Raw genomic sequence first — 19,509 nt, 5'->3', positions numbered from 1 at the left:
TGCATTGTGTTGTAGCCTTCCTCTTACTACATCCAAGTTTGTGTCCCCTTCATCTCATACATCTTTGGAGGAACTTCTAAATTGCTTAAGCCTACAAGTTGTACTTTATTTTACTAATGGAGTGCACCTAAAGCGAGGTTGTTGGAGGTATGACATCGATTCCTTTTTACATCAAGTTGATCTCAAGGCAGGTAAATCTACTTTAAGGGTAGTGTTTTATCACACCTCAACCACTCTAATATGATAAGTGGTCTAATTCCATCCTCTTTTTTTTTTAAATATTTATAATTTATATTATATTATATAATAATATTCATTTCATTTATTCTTTTAAAATTTAAAAAAAAAATATCACATTATATTTATACGATATATTTTTTATTTTTATACATAAATTTATTTTTATTTTCTTATTATTAGTTTTTAAATCATACAATTTTGTTTAATCCAATCAACCTGAACTGAACCTGAACTTAGAAAAACAAGCTTCATTTAAACTTAGATAAAGTAATTCGAATTAGAGGTTGGTTTAAGTTGAAATTGGATTAATTATTTCTTAACTCAAATGAACTTGTATCAACCACCAACTTGACTGATCTCGTCCACATTCCAGCCTTAGTACAAAATTACATAATTTTTCCAAGATAAAAAAACATTTTATTATACGTCTACAAAAGCAAGTCGATAAAACTGGTCAAAAGATGGCATATTATTCTATTTAAAGACAAAGAATGAGGTGAGTGGCAATCTAGTGTTGGCCAGAAGGGTGCATCTCATCGTATGCTTAGCCAAAACTATATACTCATCCAAACCAAACCTCATCCATATTGGGTTGGAAACCACTGGCATAGACGAATTGTTTGTTACCTGAGAAGTCCATTAGACAAGGAAAGAAAGAAAAAGACGTTCAATACCCACATGATTACATACATGTATGCCAATATCATTATTTGATCTCATGAACAGTACATGGATATGTATCTATTTTAAGTTGGCCTTACATGAGAGAGAGAGAGAGAGAGAGAGGAAATACCCATGATTACATACATAAAATGTCAATGATGTCATTATTTGATTTATTACCAGATATGGATATGGATCCTTTTTAAGTTGGCCTTGCATTACACATAGAGGCATCCACACACAGGGTGACGTGATAACACCAATTTGATTACATATATAAAATGAGAGAGAGAGAGAGAGAGAGAGTTCAAAAGAGGTCATTGCCTAATGAGTAGTACAAAACAATGGAAGAGAAAAACGTATGGCGAGTTGCTTGGTGGATTATGAACATGATCTCTGGAATCCAATACAAATCCGAAAGGCACCATGTTCTGAGAAAAAAGGGAGAAAAGAAAACAACAAAAGAACAAAAAGAATACACATCTCTCAAATCTGTGATGTGCAGTGGTTGTGGTATCAAATGTCATAAAAGGCCGCTTTCTGGAGTCCATTATCTGATCTCTTGCTTTCCTCTCAAGAAGTTTTTGTCACCAAAATTCAGACCCCAGCAAGCATTATCCTATCAAAATGGCCTTTGGACAAATCACTAGTCACATTTGATGTTTCGGTAGATCCTCCTTACGAACAAATTGGAGCCCAAAAACCCAACAGCTCCTAGAGTATCAAGAGAATAACAAAACCCCATCAATGCTCCCGAAGAAAATTGCAGATAAGGATGTCTAAAAGAACGGCTGGAGATAGATATATAGATGGATAGATAGGGAGATAGAGAGATAGAGATAGAGAGAGAGAGAGAAGTTAAAAAAAAATTGAGCTAAGAATGGCTACTTACCACACAGTATCCCCAAACCAAGGCATAACATGAGAGTGTAACCAAAATAAAAGCTGGTTTGGAAGAAGCCTGACATCTTGGTCTTCATATAATAGTAATATATAGAGTAGAAATACACATAGAAGGCAGTGGAAGCAGCAGAGAAGAATGAAGTCCATTGCCAGTGATAGTTCTCAGCATTCAACAAGAAATATGTCCCCACAATTGTTACACAGACTGTAACAATCATAAGAATCATGAAAACAAGCAACATAAAGCCATATACATAATATACCTGTTGAGCACAAAAATCACAAAGCAGCATAATAAGATTAAGCCACAAACACAGTCAGCATAAATTTAAATGGCATCTCCAATAAAAGAACAGAGAATTATATATTAGACAGATTTCAACCTGTGAACACATAAATCGGTTTGACAGACTTTTTTTTGACATTTATTCAATATCTAAAGTGACAAAGTAATTTGGAGTCTAGAAACAAATTCTAATCTCAATTTCCTTGGGTTAACTATTGTAGGACAAGCTAATAAAAACAAAAGTAGGATTCTTTTTGTGTTCTAACTTCCAAGTAATCAAGATTTTTGAAACATGGGAAATGTTTACACACAAATTCACATGAAAGGACCCCCTCATCAATGTTCAAAATTCCACCAAAATTATTGGCAGCAGTTCCTCTTGGGAGATGTAAACATTGCCCTATTTTTCTAAGAGAGAGATATTATGAAATTCTTTCAATATTATGGTTATGAAATGGGTTTCAAAAAATATGCACTTGTCCAGAATGTCTCGATACTTTTAGAATACAAGCCATGGTGCTCAAAATGCTGAAGTCATTACTTCCATGATATCAAACCACAAAAGAATCTCACAGTATGTTAATTTCAAGGAGAAATCAAATAAAGGTGCAGCAGCACTGGGGAAAATCTTGACAATACTCAAGGAAAACAATTCTCATCACTTGCATTTAAATTATTGAAGAAATGGTCATATTTACCTTATAATTCCAGAAGGATGTGAAGACAAAATACATCTCAATGAAAATACTCCCAAAAGGAAGCAGTCCTCCCATGAGAGAGACTACAGATGGTGTGAGATACCATTTCTTCTCTGGAATTGGACGAGGAATGGTCTTTACGCGGCAGGGATTGTTTGGAGCACCACTCCAGTTTCTTCCAACTACAGTACCAAGAAGTGCCAGAGGGAAGGAGATGAAAGCCCAAATGACAAAAACAACTACCATTGTACCAAAGGGAATTGCAGCTAGAGATCCATAGAATATAGCAATTGTGTTCAAGATGAAACCAATCCCAAAGCACATAAACGGGAAAAGTGATGCAGTGAGTATCATTGACTTTATCCAGCTTTTACCTGACAAGTAGACACAGTAATAAGCCACCAGTAAACAAATGCTGATAAGACAGAGGAAATGACCATTTATAGAAGAGATTCATTGACAATAAAAGAATCAAAAACAGGCCATGCCTTTCGTACATGAAATTTAGGGGGTGACAGAAGACTAAGAGTGAGGCAACATAATGTACAAATTACTTACCACCATTGCGGGAGTACATTCCACCACTCACATAACCCGAAATGAATGATGTAAGAGCATAACACACTATAAAAGTCGTGACAATTGCTCCTCTCCTGAACCAAATAATATCAATAAAGAAAGTAATTTTAATGAAAATGAGGAGAACAATGCAGGCAGTTATAGACACCAAAATATATACATATAAATGCTCACAACACAAGTAAATGCAGCATCAGAACAAGGGGCCAACAAATACAAATGGGAGAAAGTAAATGTTTAACCCAGATAAAACATGGATTGAGATTCTGAATCTCAAGCAAAAAGGAACTGCAATTTTGAAAGAAAAAATGGCATCATAAAAATGGTCCGTCAAAATTAGGCATGCTCATCAAAGTTCAAACAAATAAAAAGGCATGAAGAAATAACAGTCAATAGAGAGATCATATGCTTCATATCAACAAGTTCAATTTTATCATGGTTGGCTCTACTCGTACCCTATATACAACATCCCAATAATTGCCAAAATGATGACAAGGAGAACAAGCATGGCCAGCTGAGCACCAGTGCCAACAACAGCTGAAAATAAAACCATATTGCGAGGAGACCGAAAAACATCCCCATGGACAAGTTTCCAGCCAGACTCTTCACTTACATCCCTTTCCTGACAATATATAGTGGAAAATAAGATACATAATTTTCACTTAAGGACTATATATATTAAAAAAAAAAAAAAACATAGACACAGTCAAGAACTTAAAATAGCATTACCAGAGTCTCCAAATCATCATCTTCCCGAGCATATTTGGCATAATCATTTCGAAGAGTTCGCATTAATATCATAGACACCAATCCAGTGAGGAAAATAACCATCATGAATGAATTGAAGATTGAGAACCAATGGATCTGCACCAAGTTAAAGCTTGCTTAGAAAAAGCACTGGAATACAAAAACAATATCAAATGAAGTAGCATGAAATTTTTCATTAATGGAATTCCTCCTAGCAAGATCCCTAATTCGATAGTAAATACGGAAAGTGTATTTAATGGGCTTAATAGATCACTTCAATTCACAAATGAAAGTAAATGGGCAATTCAACCTGCATTCCTGACCAATAGTCACCTGGTGCTCAAAGAAAGGGTGGTCCAGGTAAATATCAAAACGCCGTGAAAATGCAACATCTGTTGGAATCCATTGAACAGAATATGTCATGTCCAAGGCTTTCCCTTCTTCCAATGGTTTAGGACTGTCTTGAGTGAGATTAACATGAATAATCTGAAAAACAGATGCTTATAAACAACCAGGTGAGATGAAGTTTTGTTATTCTGATTAAACTTATGAAATACCAACCTGATCTCCATTATATCTAACAAAAATATTTTTGTTCGTATAAAGTAGATGCTGGATCTTATCATTCTTTTTATCAGAATGCACCTCACCAATAAAACCTGGTCATCAAAACATTATTTGCTAAATGATGAAAAGGTTCAGAAGCAGATCCAACTATCTTCAGAAGTTGAACAAAAAAAGGTGAAATGAGTACATACCCCATAAAGGCAAATCATCTGGATTGGTAATGAGCATCATGCAGGCAAAAGAGAAGAAAGGTTAAAGTGGTAATGAGGAAGAAGTTAAACCATATATTTTGCATTATATATTAACTAAAGCATGCAAATGACCAAGGAAAAAAAATAAAGAAGCTACTCAAATGTGCCATGGAGAGAAACAAGAGCAGTAACATGAAGTGTAACATAAGGGACATACCAATGAAGAACTCAAACCAATATGACTTCCCAATGGCATCTCTGAACTGCTTAACTTTTGCTGCATCCAGTTCAATTATACAAATAGTAGTCCTTTCCACATTTTCTGCCCAAAGAAATGGTTATATTGGTGTTGGTCCTTAGCCATACTTGACATATGAATGAATAATAAAGGAGAAGTACATACTTTTAAACTTCATATCAATTTGGCTATCAATGAGCTCATTTCCACCCAGAACTTCACCAAGGCCACCCCACTTGTGACCTGCATTGCCAGGAGGGTGACAAAATGGAAGGCTGAAGTAGTTGTAGGTTTCTTGTGGATTATTGTAAGGACCAACTTTGTTTACCCACAGAGTCACCTGCTCATCTGTCTGATACTGCAGGAGAAACAAAAATGATTTCCTTATACAATATTATGTTTAAGTCACATATTTCCCAGTTAAGTGTTTCATGAATACTGTAACAGAGCCAGTGTCTAAAGGGGGAACTATACATGCTCAGTCCAACACCATTATATGCTCACTCAATGTCAAAGAGTAGAATAAAACAAAACATGATAGCACCATGATTTGCATGAAACCAAGAGTTGCTTTGAGCTTGCTTTGCATCTTTTTAGTCTAATATTCCCCATAACTACATAAAAAAAATGAAATAGAAGAATTAATGAATTTCTAATTAGCTATTGTTGTTTGCAGGAAATTCTCATCCTAATTTTGTTCTTAACTGTGTTTTCTAGGTGGACAAAACTTCAGTACTTCAGCCAAAGAACATTTCAGAGAATTCAAAGAACACCTTCAACTCAAATTTTAATATAAATTGCACTTATTTCATAAATGACCAAAACCTTTGCACATTTGTGGTTGGGCACTGAGCAGGAAATAAATGTTGCATTTCAAGAACTTAGATTCTTATTCTTAAAAATAGAAAGAACTAAGGAAAAGATATCAGATTTAGGACCTGTTGGGAAGTGATTATAGTAAAAGCGCTGCAATAGCTTGTAGCAATTTTTGCCAATAGTAGTGTTTCTATCATAAATGCTTTTACGGAAAGTCAGTCCATGTTTTGTTATAAACCAGAAAAGTTCTTTTGATGGTAATGTTTTTTATTATGTATTACATGAAAAAAAAAATGCTTCGAAGCATTAGGAAGTGCTTCTAACCCTTTCGAAATCATTCATAAATGGGCTCTTAATCATTAGTTATATATGACATAGACTTATTACACATGACTAGAAGCCTTGGACAATGAATTTATGTACTTTTTCAGCTGTCAAAACATCATAAGTTTCCTTTAAAATTTTCTACCAGAGAGGCTTTTGCTTTTTTTAATTGGATAAATTTCTCATACAACCCCTGTGTTTAAATGTACCACGACCCCCTTTAGAATGTCTTTTAGACCTCATATAACAAACACTAATAACAGAAAAATGGACAAGTATAAAATGCCTCTTTGAATTATCACTTTCACCTCCAAAAAAGACATCCTTTCCCCTTATTCTTCTCATTCCTCAGCAGACAGGGAAGCAGTCATCGCTTGTTCCTTCCCCTTCCATTTTCTCAATTCTTCCCATTTCTCAGAAAAAAAAAAATAAGAAATAAAAAATCACAGCCTCTTCCCCTTCCCCATCCCTAAAAAATAAATAAATAAATTACAAAAACTGCAGTTGAACAATTATGGTTTTGGCAGATGTCATTCTATCCACATTTTCTCTTTCAATTGTGTTTTTCTTGAATATTGTCATGGTAGGGAAATTTTGTGAGGTATTTGATTTATATTTCATTTTTTTTACTTTTGAGAAAGGGAAAAGGAAAGCCTATTTTTGGTCATTGAAAAGCTCTTTTGATAGCATCATCAACCTTCACTAATTGTGCTAATGGTCATTTGACAGAGGATATCCAATTGTAATGAAATCAAATGTGCAAGGGGTGTGAATTCTTAAGGATGTTATTGCTAAAGGGAAGCCATTCTTAAGGATATCCAATTGTACCTTTTTTTAAGGGTGTAAATTCTTTAGGATGTTAAAGGGAAGCAACACAAATATTGGTCGATAACATTGTTATTGCTAGATTTTTAAAATCATGTTAGCTGCCTTGCCCAAGAACATAGCACTATGTCTCTACATTTGGACTTGATAAAACTAACGAAAATTTGGGGGCATATAAATTTTCTTTAGATCTATTCTCAAAGTTGAAATTTTAAAAAGACAAAGAAATTAATAAAATAGATAAAAACAAAAAAAAATAAAAAAAATAAAAAACTTAAAACTTCTTTATATAGTTTGACAACTGAATATAGGATGTCTCATAGTTTAACAGTGTTTTAAAGGGCTATTGAGGCTTCCCCCAAAGCGAGGCTATGCAAATTAGCCTTGAGGTTGTGGCTTTAATAAAGGATAATTGAAGCTTACAACCATGAGGCTATAGCCTTGAGGTAATTGAGGCTTAGGCCTCAAATGTGAAGGGTTTTAACAGGTCTAAGATCTTCACATGCTTTTATATATATTTTATAAAAGGTTTAAGTCCTAATATTCAATAGTTTTATTAATGAATTGTGCTTTTTACAGGTTTTGGTATAGATTTATAAGTTTTGTCTTAGCTTCAAATCTAGGATTAAATCTTTTTACATAGTAGCGGCTTAGACAACTATCAATTAACCCTTTGAATGGAGAGGGGAAAAAAGAGATTGAGAAGAATAAATAAAGGAGTTTTCAGCCACCTTAGTGGATGAGCTTATATGTAGTTAATTTTATATTATAGATAGATAAATGAAAAAAAACCACTACAATTGATGGATGAAGAAGAATTTTTTTTTTCTTTGATAAGTAATGGATGAAGAAGAATGGATGAACATTAACACTAATAGGAAGGATAATAGAGTAATTGGATATGATTATGATTTTAAAAAATCCTACTAATAATAGTGATAATAGTGTTGAGGATTATTTGATGAAGCCATAAGAAAGAGTTGGATTTTAGAGGGGAGAAAGAGGAATTAAATTAGAAACCGTAGACAATGGAAAATAATTAATTTGACACTAATAAATTGTATGGTTTTCTTATTATTTAACTGTCACGTGAATATATTAGAATTTATTAGATTTTTTGAGGTTGTTCTTTTTTCATTAATTATTTAGTTTTTTATTAAGTTGAGAATAAAGCTTTGTTCTTGACGCAATGCCTTGTCTCATTTGAGCACAAGGCCATAAGACCACCTTTAGCCTTTTAAATCACTCAACTCCAAATCCAAATTGACCATATACCATGCATTTTGATGATTATTTAAAGCCATTTAAAACTCCATAGTTAAATATGGTTACATATCAAAATCATGTAATATGGAGCCAACTCGTATGTGTATAACAACCCACCAATCATATTTCTATGACTTTCTTTCTAATGCTTAGCTAAAATAAAATCTATATCCCTCTACTAATACCCTTAGCAAATTTCATGCCCCCTAATATTAATCAGAGGCTACCACTATTACTCAAACTATTCATCTTTGACCAAAAGAGACCTAAAATGATGATTATTCATAGGAATAAAAAAATTGATTTTTCCATTCTTTCCTTTACTTTATCTCATCACTCGGGGAGAAAATTTTTTAGTGAATTTCAACAACAGACAACAGAAGTCATCTAGATGTTATTTCAGGACCTTATTTTGTGAAAAGTGAAAGGTTCAAAAGTCAATGCCAGTGGAAATCCTATAAAAAATATAAGGATAATGTTCATGGGTGGAAATCCTCCAAAAAATATATATCAAAGATAATGTTCATAGAACAATAAGAAGGTGAGACATGGCCCAATTGTTTGTTATTTCACTATGAAATATGGCAATTACCAAGAAAGGCTTAGCGAAGAGAAAGATGGTGCATGGTATGAAAATAAACCTATTGCACAGTTCAAAATATAGAATTAAGATGAGGCTCGGTCAACACCATAATAGATGTTTGAAAGATGCTCCCCTCTATCCAAAGTGCTTCGAGGAATTTAACTCCTTAAGAGCATTTATGATGATTTCTATGTAGAGTGCCCAACAGAGTTTCCCAACAAAGAGAGCTTTAAGATGAAAATCAAATCCCTACAATAATACTATATTTTCATGTCACTTCAACTGGATGCATGTTTGCTGGAAATATTTGGTCCTCAGCCAAATGATTTTGGAACCCCATGTTCCTTCTATCCCTCCAAGCTTTGGAAACACACACAATCACCAATGAGCAAATTGGATTCAATGTGCTCACCTTGCCTCACTTTATGCAACCTAACGCTCAACACCTACTCGTAGCCAAGGAGGGATATATAAACTAAAACTCTAAAAAAAGGCATCCAATAAAAAGGGGGTGCACCTTATGTACATAGGGTCATACAAGATGCACTAAAAATCGGAAAACCAAATCTCCTGACCAGACAAATGCAGTGCTATAACTAGCTATGTACGGTTTATCAAAAAAATCCAACAAGGTACATTTTCCATCTCCAATAAGACAGTGAACCATTTCAAAAGGGATTTAATGAAAATATCATTTAGGATTTGATGTAAATACTCTTCCATTTAAAAAATTTGGTCATCACACTCTCTCTAGACATACCAAAACAAACAAAAGGTAGTCAATCACTAAACCTTCCTTCACCATTTATCTCGACCTCAAAACTTCCAGATCAAAGGTCTTTGACTGAGACTGGAAAAGCCTGCTGAAGTCAATAAATGGCTGCAGCAAATCCCACAACTCTCTCATCCTACTACAGTGAATTAGGACTGAATGATTCTTTAGTAGCCTGGTCCTCAGAGGGCACCTCTTTGCCTTAGTCGTCTGAGGGGAGTCAAGAAGGAAATCAGAATATGATTGATTTGTCACCATCCACCATGATCTATTTTGACATTCATTGACCAATGAGAAATTTTTAGGGGAATATCTTCTCATAAATGGGTGAGCATCAATTTTTATAGGATGGACAACCCACTCTATAAGTAAGCCCACTCCATAAAGAGAGAAGCTTCGTAAACATTTGGCAGAAATCTGGAAAATTTAATGGAGGGATAGAACTCTAGAGCTTTTGTGGAGAAAACCCTGAGGAGATCCTAGGCCAAAAACAAAGACTGCTAGATACATCAAAGATCATCCCAATAGCTCTTAGTGACCCTATTTTGACACGTTGTGATTGGCTATCCCAGCCTCATTTATGTGTCATCTTAAACACAAATAAATGACTATCCCACTCAAACTTGACACAACCTAGTCAATTGACTGAAAAATATTGTAAATTTATCTTGGAAGCAAATGTTCTACAGTTTTGGCTTGTTATCCACAAACAGTTTTCTAGAACACAGTTTTGACACAACTTAGCTTTCTTTCATGATATCAGGGTAACAATTCCATATAAATAATCTAAATATCTACTTCGGAAGATGAGAGTACAGGTAGAACATATGATAATACAGCTTCAAAGAAATATCAGAGGCAATACTGAGAAAGGAGAGAAAACTCTGCAGGATAACCCAGATATGATATTAGAAATCACTTTGAACTCTCAGATTAAGCTCAAGGTATATCAGTCAACAATAGTAACAGGCTAACAGCCTCAAATATAATTCAGCATAAAGAAACACAAACAGAAACACACAAAGATCATCCTATAATGCAGAAGAGAAGTCTGAGAAAGAATATCCACTCAGGCTTGGGCAAGGAAGTTTATCTTCTCCTTTTTTCCTTTTTTCTTTTTTTTTTTGGTGGGGGGGGCTAACCAGGGAACATCACCGTGATGGGGTCCTCCAAGCCCATCCATGGATACCAAACCTAGGATGCTGATCACACCCACCACTGGCAGCATCAGGTAATCCAGGTATGAACAGGGAAGTTTATCTTCGGACTCTAAAGAAATAATTAAACAGAAACATCCATAAGCATACTTCTGACCCAAGATCAAGAATTTATTTTACTTATTTTTCAGGATTAAATATTAGAAAAAATTACTCCTATAGATGTGCCATCAACTCCTGCAGATTCCAGAAAGGGAAAACAGAATAATCAACAGGTCATCTTCCAAAAACAGACCGAAATAATATTTCCATATACTTTGGTTACTGATAGAACTGGAAGCAAAGGAAAAATATAAGAAAAATCCAAATATTATATCATACTGATCAGACAGCAAAGAAAATGTGATTAAAATGTATGATCCGATCAGCATTTTTCAATCCTAAGCCTCAGTAGCTTATTTCCATGTCTTTTCCTACCTTCACTTCACAACCAAATAAAGTAAAACTCGGATTTGACAAAAAGAAAGCAACTTGGAAATGTAATAAAACCCAGATGAAAAGTAATAAAAATATGGTTAGAAAAGTTAATGAGACAAAATGAACATTTTCCAAACTTTTAAGTCTCAGTACTTTATTTTTCATTTATTTTCCTACCGTTTCTCAGGCAACTAACCAAAATTCAACCCAGATTTATAAATAATGAATATAAATATAAATACAAACCACTAACAAACAAATCAGAAATGGAACAAAACTCAGCTATTTAATAATTTTGTATTGTTTTGGCCCAATAAACTTCTCTCACATCAGGAGGTAAAAAAGAATAGTTAAAATAGGTTGTAAGAACCACATTTTCCCATCGTTTCTCGCCAATGCAAAAAGGTAAACCCAGAGTTTAAATAAAAATAAAACAAGAAAAAAACAAAAACAAATGACATTCCAGTCAAGCATTTTGCTCAAACGTGATAAGTTAACATTTTCCAAACTTTATGTCTCAATAGTTTGGCTTCCATTTCTTTTCCTACCTTTTCCCAGCAATCAAACAAGGTAAACCCAGATTTGACAAAAGAAAAAAAATGGAAATGCAATAAAACCAAGATTCCAAAGGAGCATGCCAGTCAATACATTGACGCAACGAAACACCCTCACATCGATGCCGAAAAAGAAATATGACCAATGTAGGTGATAATAACAGCATTTTCCAAACTATAATCCTCAACAAATTTTTTTTTCCCTTTTTTCACCTTTTCTCAGGAACCAAACTAGGCAGAAGTCCGATTAATAAGAATACACAGAACCAAGAAAACCCAGGTTGAGATCTAACCCAACACCCAAATCCCAATGCAGCACATCAAAGCCTCAATACATTTACAAACGCTAAATCGCAAACCAAAAAATTCACAAATTCCTATCAATTTCAACAAGATCTGCACACCAAAAAACATTGAATCACCCAAAAAGAAAACCCATCGACGGGCTGAGCTAATGACTGAAAGGGAGCAGCATTGGGAATTTACCTTGTGATCGGACTCAGAGGCGAAGGCCAGTAGAGCGAAGAGAGAGACGAGGAGGAGGAGGAGGAAGGAGGATCTGAAGGTGGAGACCATGGCTGCTGGGGGGCAACGGTGGGCGGATCTGCAGAGGATCAGAACCCAGATTGAATCCTTCTGTAGCAAAGAAAAATTGAAGCCTCGAATTTGAGCCTTTCCCACATCACATGCATGAGAGCGCTTGATTTGCTTTATTTTATTTTTTTTATTTTTTATTTTTATTTAATCTTATTGTTGATTTTTTTTTTTTTTTTTTGTTTAAAGTTTAAGTTATGTCAACATGAGTGATGGAATCAAACCTACCACTATTGTGCCTAATAAGTAGGTTTTTCTTCATATTTAGTTTGAAAATTATTTAGGAAGATTAAAATTTGTCATGACCCACGAAAATTGGGATGAGGTATAACGGCATCAAAAATTATCTCAAAACCACTTCAATTAACTTTCAATTTTTTAATTATAAAAATATTAATGCATGTTTTTTTTATTATAAGGAGATTACCAATAAAAAATATATTTATAGTATTTTATTACATGATAAGTTGAAGAAAATAAAAATGGTTGCAAGGAGATGATTAATAATCTCCCTTCTATACAAATAGAGAGAATGATAATGTTTATCGTTAATCAATCGTGGGTTTTGACAACCTAATAAATTTTCATAACACTCCAATTGGATTATCATAAATATGTCTACATAAAAGTCTTATTAGAAAAAACCGAAGAAAAATAGCACAATGTTATTAAAACAATTTGATAATTAGGACTATCTTATTAAAAACTTTATCAATAGACCAAGCAGGACAAATCTGGATAAAGAAAAAAAATAGTACAATATATTTATATCAATATTGTCCCCTCATGTAAACAATGTCACCTCCTGTGACTTAGTCAAATTATCTTTTATGGAGGATAGGGCACATAATTCTAGAATATGTTATATCATTGACCTTAGTCATACATATTCACAATTTGTCTCATAAATCGTAGGTGTCTTTGAATTATTTGAAGAGATGGTTATACTATTGTATTACCATAATTAAATACATAACCTCATTTGAGATCGAGTTTTGCAAGGATCTAAAAGATAGTCAATATTTATATATCCAAACAATAGAGATACTAATCTTTTCGAATAAAATAAACTCACGTTAGTTGTTTCACAAAAATATTATACTACATGTTTAACCTCATTATAATGTTTTCAAGTTGGTGCAAACTATATATATAACTAAAACCCAACAACCTAACTTTTTATATATAAGCTCATCCAAACCTAACCTATTATTAAATGATATTAATTTTATATAAGCCCATCAAGCCTAATAGTCCAACCATAATTTATATCCTCCTTCCAATATGGTTGAATTTGGTGTCATGTTTCCTATGTAGGAGCAACGAGATAGAGAGGCAAGAAAGGGAAGGGCCATTTAGGTCAACCCTTCTCCAATGGTTAAGTTAACCATGGATCCAATTGAGAATAAATAGACCAAAGATGAAGTGTATAGTGTCTGCCTTGATCCGAGGTTGAATCCCATTCTTATAGTTGCTTTTGATTGGATTGGTTACGAAAAAGTAATAAAGATGTCGTTACACAATACTTTAAATGATTTTGTTATGCTATTTTTTAAGGTTCTAATCATTATGAAACGATTATGATATGACCTTTATGGATCAATTGTTATGTAGTTATTGAGGAGGTTGTATTCGTTATGAAGTTAATTTTTATGACATTACTCAAGCAACAGGTCGTATTTCCTAAAGAATGATCGTTTCTTGTATGGGGATGACCAATGTTATGACTATGAAGATAATTGTAGTCGAGTCACATTTAATATGATGCAGCATGATGGGTTCCTTAGCAATATTATGACGAATGCCCCATAATTGAAATGCCTTGCTCCTATTAGTTTGACATGTGGCTAAGGATCCATATATCCTTACAAAAACATTTTAGTTATAATCATTTTTGAGTAAGTTCTTAATCTCTCACTACTACCTTTTACTTATCATAAGTATATTGCATGTTATGTTTTATCACATATAACAATTTTTTCATTAATCGATATTATACTCTAATTCATTAAAGATTAGTCATTTATTATCATATAACAATTATAGAGAGACAATCATCCGGGTAGCTCAATGTTTTCACCCTTTTACAATTATTTATTCACATCAAAATTTTGTCTTATTTTTATCACACCATTGAAGGTTATCCTCCCCAAATCATTTTCTATCTTGACTATAAACCATTGTGACCACAACTTTAGACAAATTAAGGCTTCTAACAAAGAGACCTAGTCCTATGAAAAACGTAGTGCCATACCCATCAACTAGAGAAGAAGGACAAGTGGAAGGTCAATAAAGGACCTCACCAACTTACTAAGTTACTAACATTAGTAAGTTAACCTACTTGGGTGCCCATTAAAACATAAGATCCAAGATGGGGTTGGCTTCCTATTTTGTTCTTTTCCTATACTAGTTGGTTTATTAAATTTATTACACCACATTATTCACCTACCAACCATGATAGAATTAAAGAATGTACAAAAGAAAAGTACCCTTTAGAAAAAAAAAATTATTTAAATAGGAATATAGCATAGTAGTTGTAATAAATATATTGTTGAAGTTATCTTATATATGATTTTTATGTTACTTATTGCTTATTACTTACTATTATTAAAAGAAGAGATTAATTTAAACAATCTTTTATTAGTATGTTGTCTTGCATTTTATCAAAATTTTCTCATTTATACCAAATTCTATTCTTTTATAGATTCTTGTAATGAGAGAAGAAAAAAATTTAATGTCCTCTTAAAAAGAAATTCTATTTAAAAAACAAAAAATAGTTTTTGAACCAAAAAAGAAATATAACATTTTTCTAATGAAAAAACACATTTGCCAAATTTTTTACTAAAATAATTTATTTACAATTTGTTTTGAAAACAAATTTGAGCCTATTTGGCCGTGTGATTTAAAAACAATTTTTTGTTTTTAAATTTTTTTTAACATTGTTCGGTCATTGTTCTTTAAAAACAACTTTTAAAAACAAAGTAAAATGGAGAACAATTTTTAAAAAACGAGTATGAGTTATTTTCACTCATTTTTAAAAAGAAAAGGAAAACATGAGTTTGTTTAACCATGAAACTTGTTTTAAAATTTATTTTTAAGTTACAAAATAAAAAACAGTTTTAAAAAATTATGGTCAATGGGCCCTTAGTTTCTAAAACAATTTCATCTATTTTCAAATATTTTTAGAGTGTTTTGAGAAATAATTAAAAATATGAAGAATATTTTAAAAAATTTTGTATGGTATTAAGTACAAAACTACTTCACATAGAATAAGTCGAGAAACCATTTTTTATATTTATGCTTCTCAACAAAACTTTGTTTATGAAAACAATTAAGTACTATTTTTAATAATTGTTATCAAAAATAATTTTTAAATAACTATTTTCAAAGCATACCCTTAGTTTGTCTTTTTCCATATAAAATTTGATTGATTAAGACATTGGATACTATTTAGTTCTACTATTTTCAAAAGTAGAAAATGTAAATAATTATGTTTTATATTTATAAATATTAAATATTTTTGATAATTTTATTTTTATTTTTGTTTTTAAAAGACAAAAAATTATTTGAAGCAAGTAGAGAAAACCTTTTTTGATGGTTTTTTTATTAGTTTAGATTTTTTTTTAGCCTTTTAATGTACAACAACTATGTTGTTGGATAAAAATATAAAAAATCAACTAATATAAAATTAAATACATAGAATTATTTATATTAAATAAATTTCATATTATTTTTAATTTTTAAAATAAAATATTTAACTCTGTATCTTAAAATTTTAATCATTTTATATATTAATTCATAATGAGATGAATTAAATATAAGAATAAATTAAAATGAATTAAATATAAAAATAAATTAAAATGAATTAAATATAAAAATAAAATAAATTCTTAATTAAAATTTTTAATTAATAAAAATAAATTTTTAAGATAAAATTCAAAATAAAGAAAAATATAATTTTTTTAATGCTTATTTAATTTTTATAAAATAATATTTATCGGTCTACTTAAATTTATGTTTTTATATTGCATATTAATTAAATTCTTATTTTTCACTGTAGTAGAGTTTGTTTGGAGAATGGCATAGAGAAAGTGAGAGTTTACTTTCAGAGCATTTAGCAGTGTTTTTAATCGAATTATTTTTAATGAATTTTTATTTTATTTTAATGGTTTTAGAATAATCACATATGGAAGTGTTTTATATGGAAACACTATAAATTTCTTTTAATATTATAATCGATTTTTTAAAATTTTAAAAATATTTCTTGATTTCTTTTTAAAAACAATTTTTAAACTAAAAGCACTTTTTACGGGACTCTCTATTATCCACTTATAAAGGATATTTTAGAAAATATATTGGCAAGTAATACCATAAGGCATTAACTTTAAATATTTTCAAAATTGTAAAAATAAATTTAATTTTGAAAAATTTAGTTCCTATTTTTTATTTTCCTTTCAAATAAATGTAACAAAATGCACTTTTACCAAATGTGAAAAAATAGGTTACCAAATATGATTTCCAAAATTGTTTTAAAATTTTTAATTATAAAAACTAAATTTAACCAAGAAAATATACCAAAAGAAAATGAAAAACAAAGGGGAGAAGTCAATTCATTTTATATAATATTAATTGTTAAAAATATTTATTTGATAATAACATTTTATTTTCATAGTGATAAAAATAAATAAATAAACAAATAAAATCATAACAATATAATATTAGAATAACATGGAGAATTTTGAAAATTTCGACCTACTATTTTAAAAAAGTCATGATTTATATAGAAAAATTATAATTTCCAGATATATTAACAAATATACTTTTATTTAATTAATTTTTGTTTAAAAAATTAATAAAAATAATTAAGGAGAATGCAGAAGATTTCCAAGGTGGGAGCAACTCACCGATTCATAAAGTCACATGGACACTCCATTATAAAATAATATGCCTCTTTTCTCCCCCACTCAGCTTGAGGCAAAAGGCAAATGTAGTCTACCACCACCGTATGCCGCCCACCTCCGCCATGCTGATCGCCTGGCTCCGCCCCCGCCGGAGCCGTTGCCTCGTGCTCCTCCTCTGCTCTCCCATCATCCTCCCCTTCCTCTGTGCGACTTTTCCCCTCCTCTGCGCTGCGGAGCTTTGTATCCGCCTCTGCCGCCGCGGCGGCGGCAGCCCCAAGCGATCCTCCGAAGGCAGCGGAGGGAGGCTGCGCCGCTGCGAGGAGGGCGGAGCAGGGGCGGAGGAGGAGGGGGAGGGGGAGGGGGAGGTGGGGCTGCTGCAGCGGTACCTGGAAGATCAGATTGGGCTGGTTGGATCTGTGTATGAATGCGGCGATGAGGAAGATTTGGCAAATCATGTGGATGTTGTGATTTTTGATAGTAGAACTCCTCTCTTGACTTCTTAGAATTTTCTTTTATTTTTATTTTTATTTATTTTTCTTTTTTTTGTGTAGATGGAGATTGATGATGGAGATTTTGTGCTTTTTGTATTTTGGTATTTGGGATTTGTCTGATAAATGGAAAATTTGAGGTTTACTGCAATTTTTATTTATTCAATTTTTTATTATTTTATTTTATTTTTATTTTTGGGAAATTTCAAATTTGTAGTGAAGACAAAATGTTAGTTGAAGGCAATACGATTGAGAAAAGGTTTGAAGTGGTTTAGATTTAATTTAAATATTAATTTTTATAAAATTAGGTATATTTATCATAATATTTAAAAATAATAATATTTCCAAAACAATATAATTTTGTGTATAAATATTAATTGGCACCCAAATAGCAATATACGGAGAGGGTAAAATTATGGTAATGTAAATGACTAAATGCTGCAAATATAATTTTAGAAGTTATGAGAAATCTCTCTTTCTATATCTCTCTCTCACCCACGCCAAGATGAAACGAAGGAGGTTTACCGTATGCCACTAAGAGGATTTATATAAACTTGTTTATGTGTTAGTGACTTAAACTCATTTTGAACTTGGGCTACTTAATCTAATTTATCGGGTCCTAATTAATTAATTAATTTTGTTGGACTCTAATTAATTAATTAGTTAATCAAGAAAGACCATTCATAAGCTTTTGTGTAACATTAAATATTTATCTAAATGCCTTTATGTATACATATAGATAAATAACCCCACATACCCCTTAAATGATGTGTCACTAAGGAATGTGAGGTTGAGTAAAAATCATTAGAACCCACATGAAAATACTAGTTTTCTTATAACCCAATTTTGAAGTTGACTTAATATCCCACTACAAAGAGTCAAGTACACTCCAGTATCCAATTGTGTTAAATTGGGATATAAAACTTAGGTTAGTGACCTATTAATCATTGCATGCAAATTCCCTTTGAACTAGCTTTTGTAATTTAATAAGGTATATGATATCACTCGCTTAAAATTATTTCTCCTATTCTTAAGTCTTATATATTTCTATTATATGATCAATTGACATAATCTAATTAACTAAGAGCATATGAAAAATTCAACTAAAGGAATCAGTATAACTATAGATTTCATGATCATATGTCCTTTAAATCACCCAAAGAGATGGATTATCTCAAAACCATGAGATATCATGATGCCTATCTTAAGAATACTTATTGTCACATGCCTTAATAAATAGTGACTTAATTTAAAGGGAATATGTGACTATCTCAATGTCTCACCTATAGGTTAAAGTCGCTAAAACCTTAGTACTAGTTTAATATTTTCTCAAGGTTGAGAACTCATACAACATAATAGTTTGGTAAATTCATGATTACCTGATAACTAATGTCATAACTTACTATAATTATTATCAAAATTATAATCATATATATTAGTACACTTACCGTGGGAAACTTATCTCGATGACTAAGACAAATTATCTTTCCAATTAAAAGGAAGTGTAGTGTAGCCTCATATGAATTGCCTAAGTCTATAAGTTAGTTATGAACAAGTTATCAACTTGCAAGGAATCCATATCTTGGATATTTCAAGCAACTCCTAATGCATATAAGTCATGTACAATGCAAGTGATGTAG

At 31.9% G+C, this 19,509-nt stretch overlaps 1 protein-coding gene across 1 annotated transcript; it reads right to left on the bottom strand.

The window, feature by feature from the left end:
• Positions 1-1,039: 1,039 nt before the first annotated feature.
• LOC100251178 (transmembrane 9 superfamily member 1) lies at positions 1,040-18,050 on the bottom strand. The gene is made up of 13 exons (XM_010667092.3): positions 17,385-18,050; positions 12,373-12,490; positions 5,278-5,470; positions 5,092-5,196; positions 4,875-4,892; positions 4,678-4,775; positions 4,450-4,602; positions 4,099-4,233; positions 3,825-3,991; positions 3,349-3,443; positions 2,791-3,164; positions 1,796-2,069; positions 1,040-1,617 (listed from the first exon to the last, which is right to left on the bottom strand). The coding sequence occupies exons 1-13, from the start codon at positions 17,834-17,836 to the stop codon at positions 1,550-1,552; spliced, it is 2,250 nt and encodes a 749-aa protein (XP_010665394.3). The 5' UTR covers positions 17,837-18,050; the 3' UTR covers positions 1,040-1,549.
• Between the last annotated feature and the right edge of the window lie 1,459 nt (positions 18,051-19,509).

Source organism: Vitis vinifera, chromosome 18 (genome assembly GCF_030704535.1).
Source record: "Vitis vinifera cultivar Pinot Noir 40024 chromosome 18, ASM3070453v1".
Taxonomy (NCBI): Eukaryota; Viridiplantae; Streptophyta; class Magnoliopsida; order Vitales; family Vitaceae; genus Vitis; species Vitis vinifera.
This window is presented reverse-complemented; position numbering and strand designations above follow the sequence as displayed.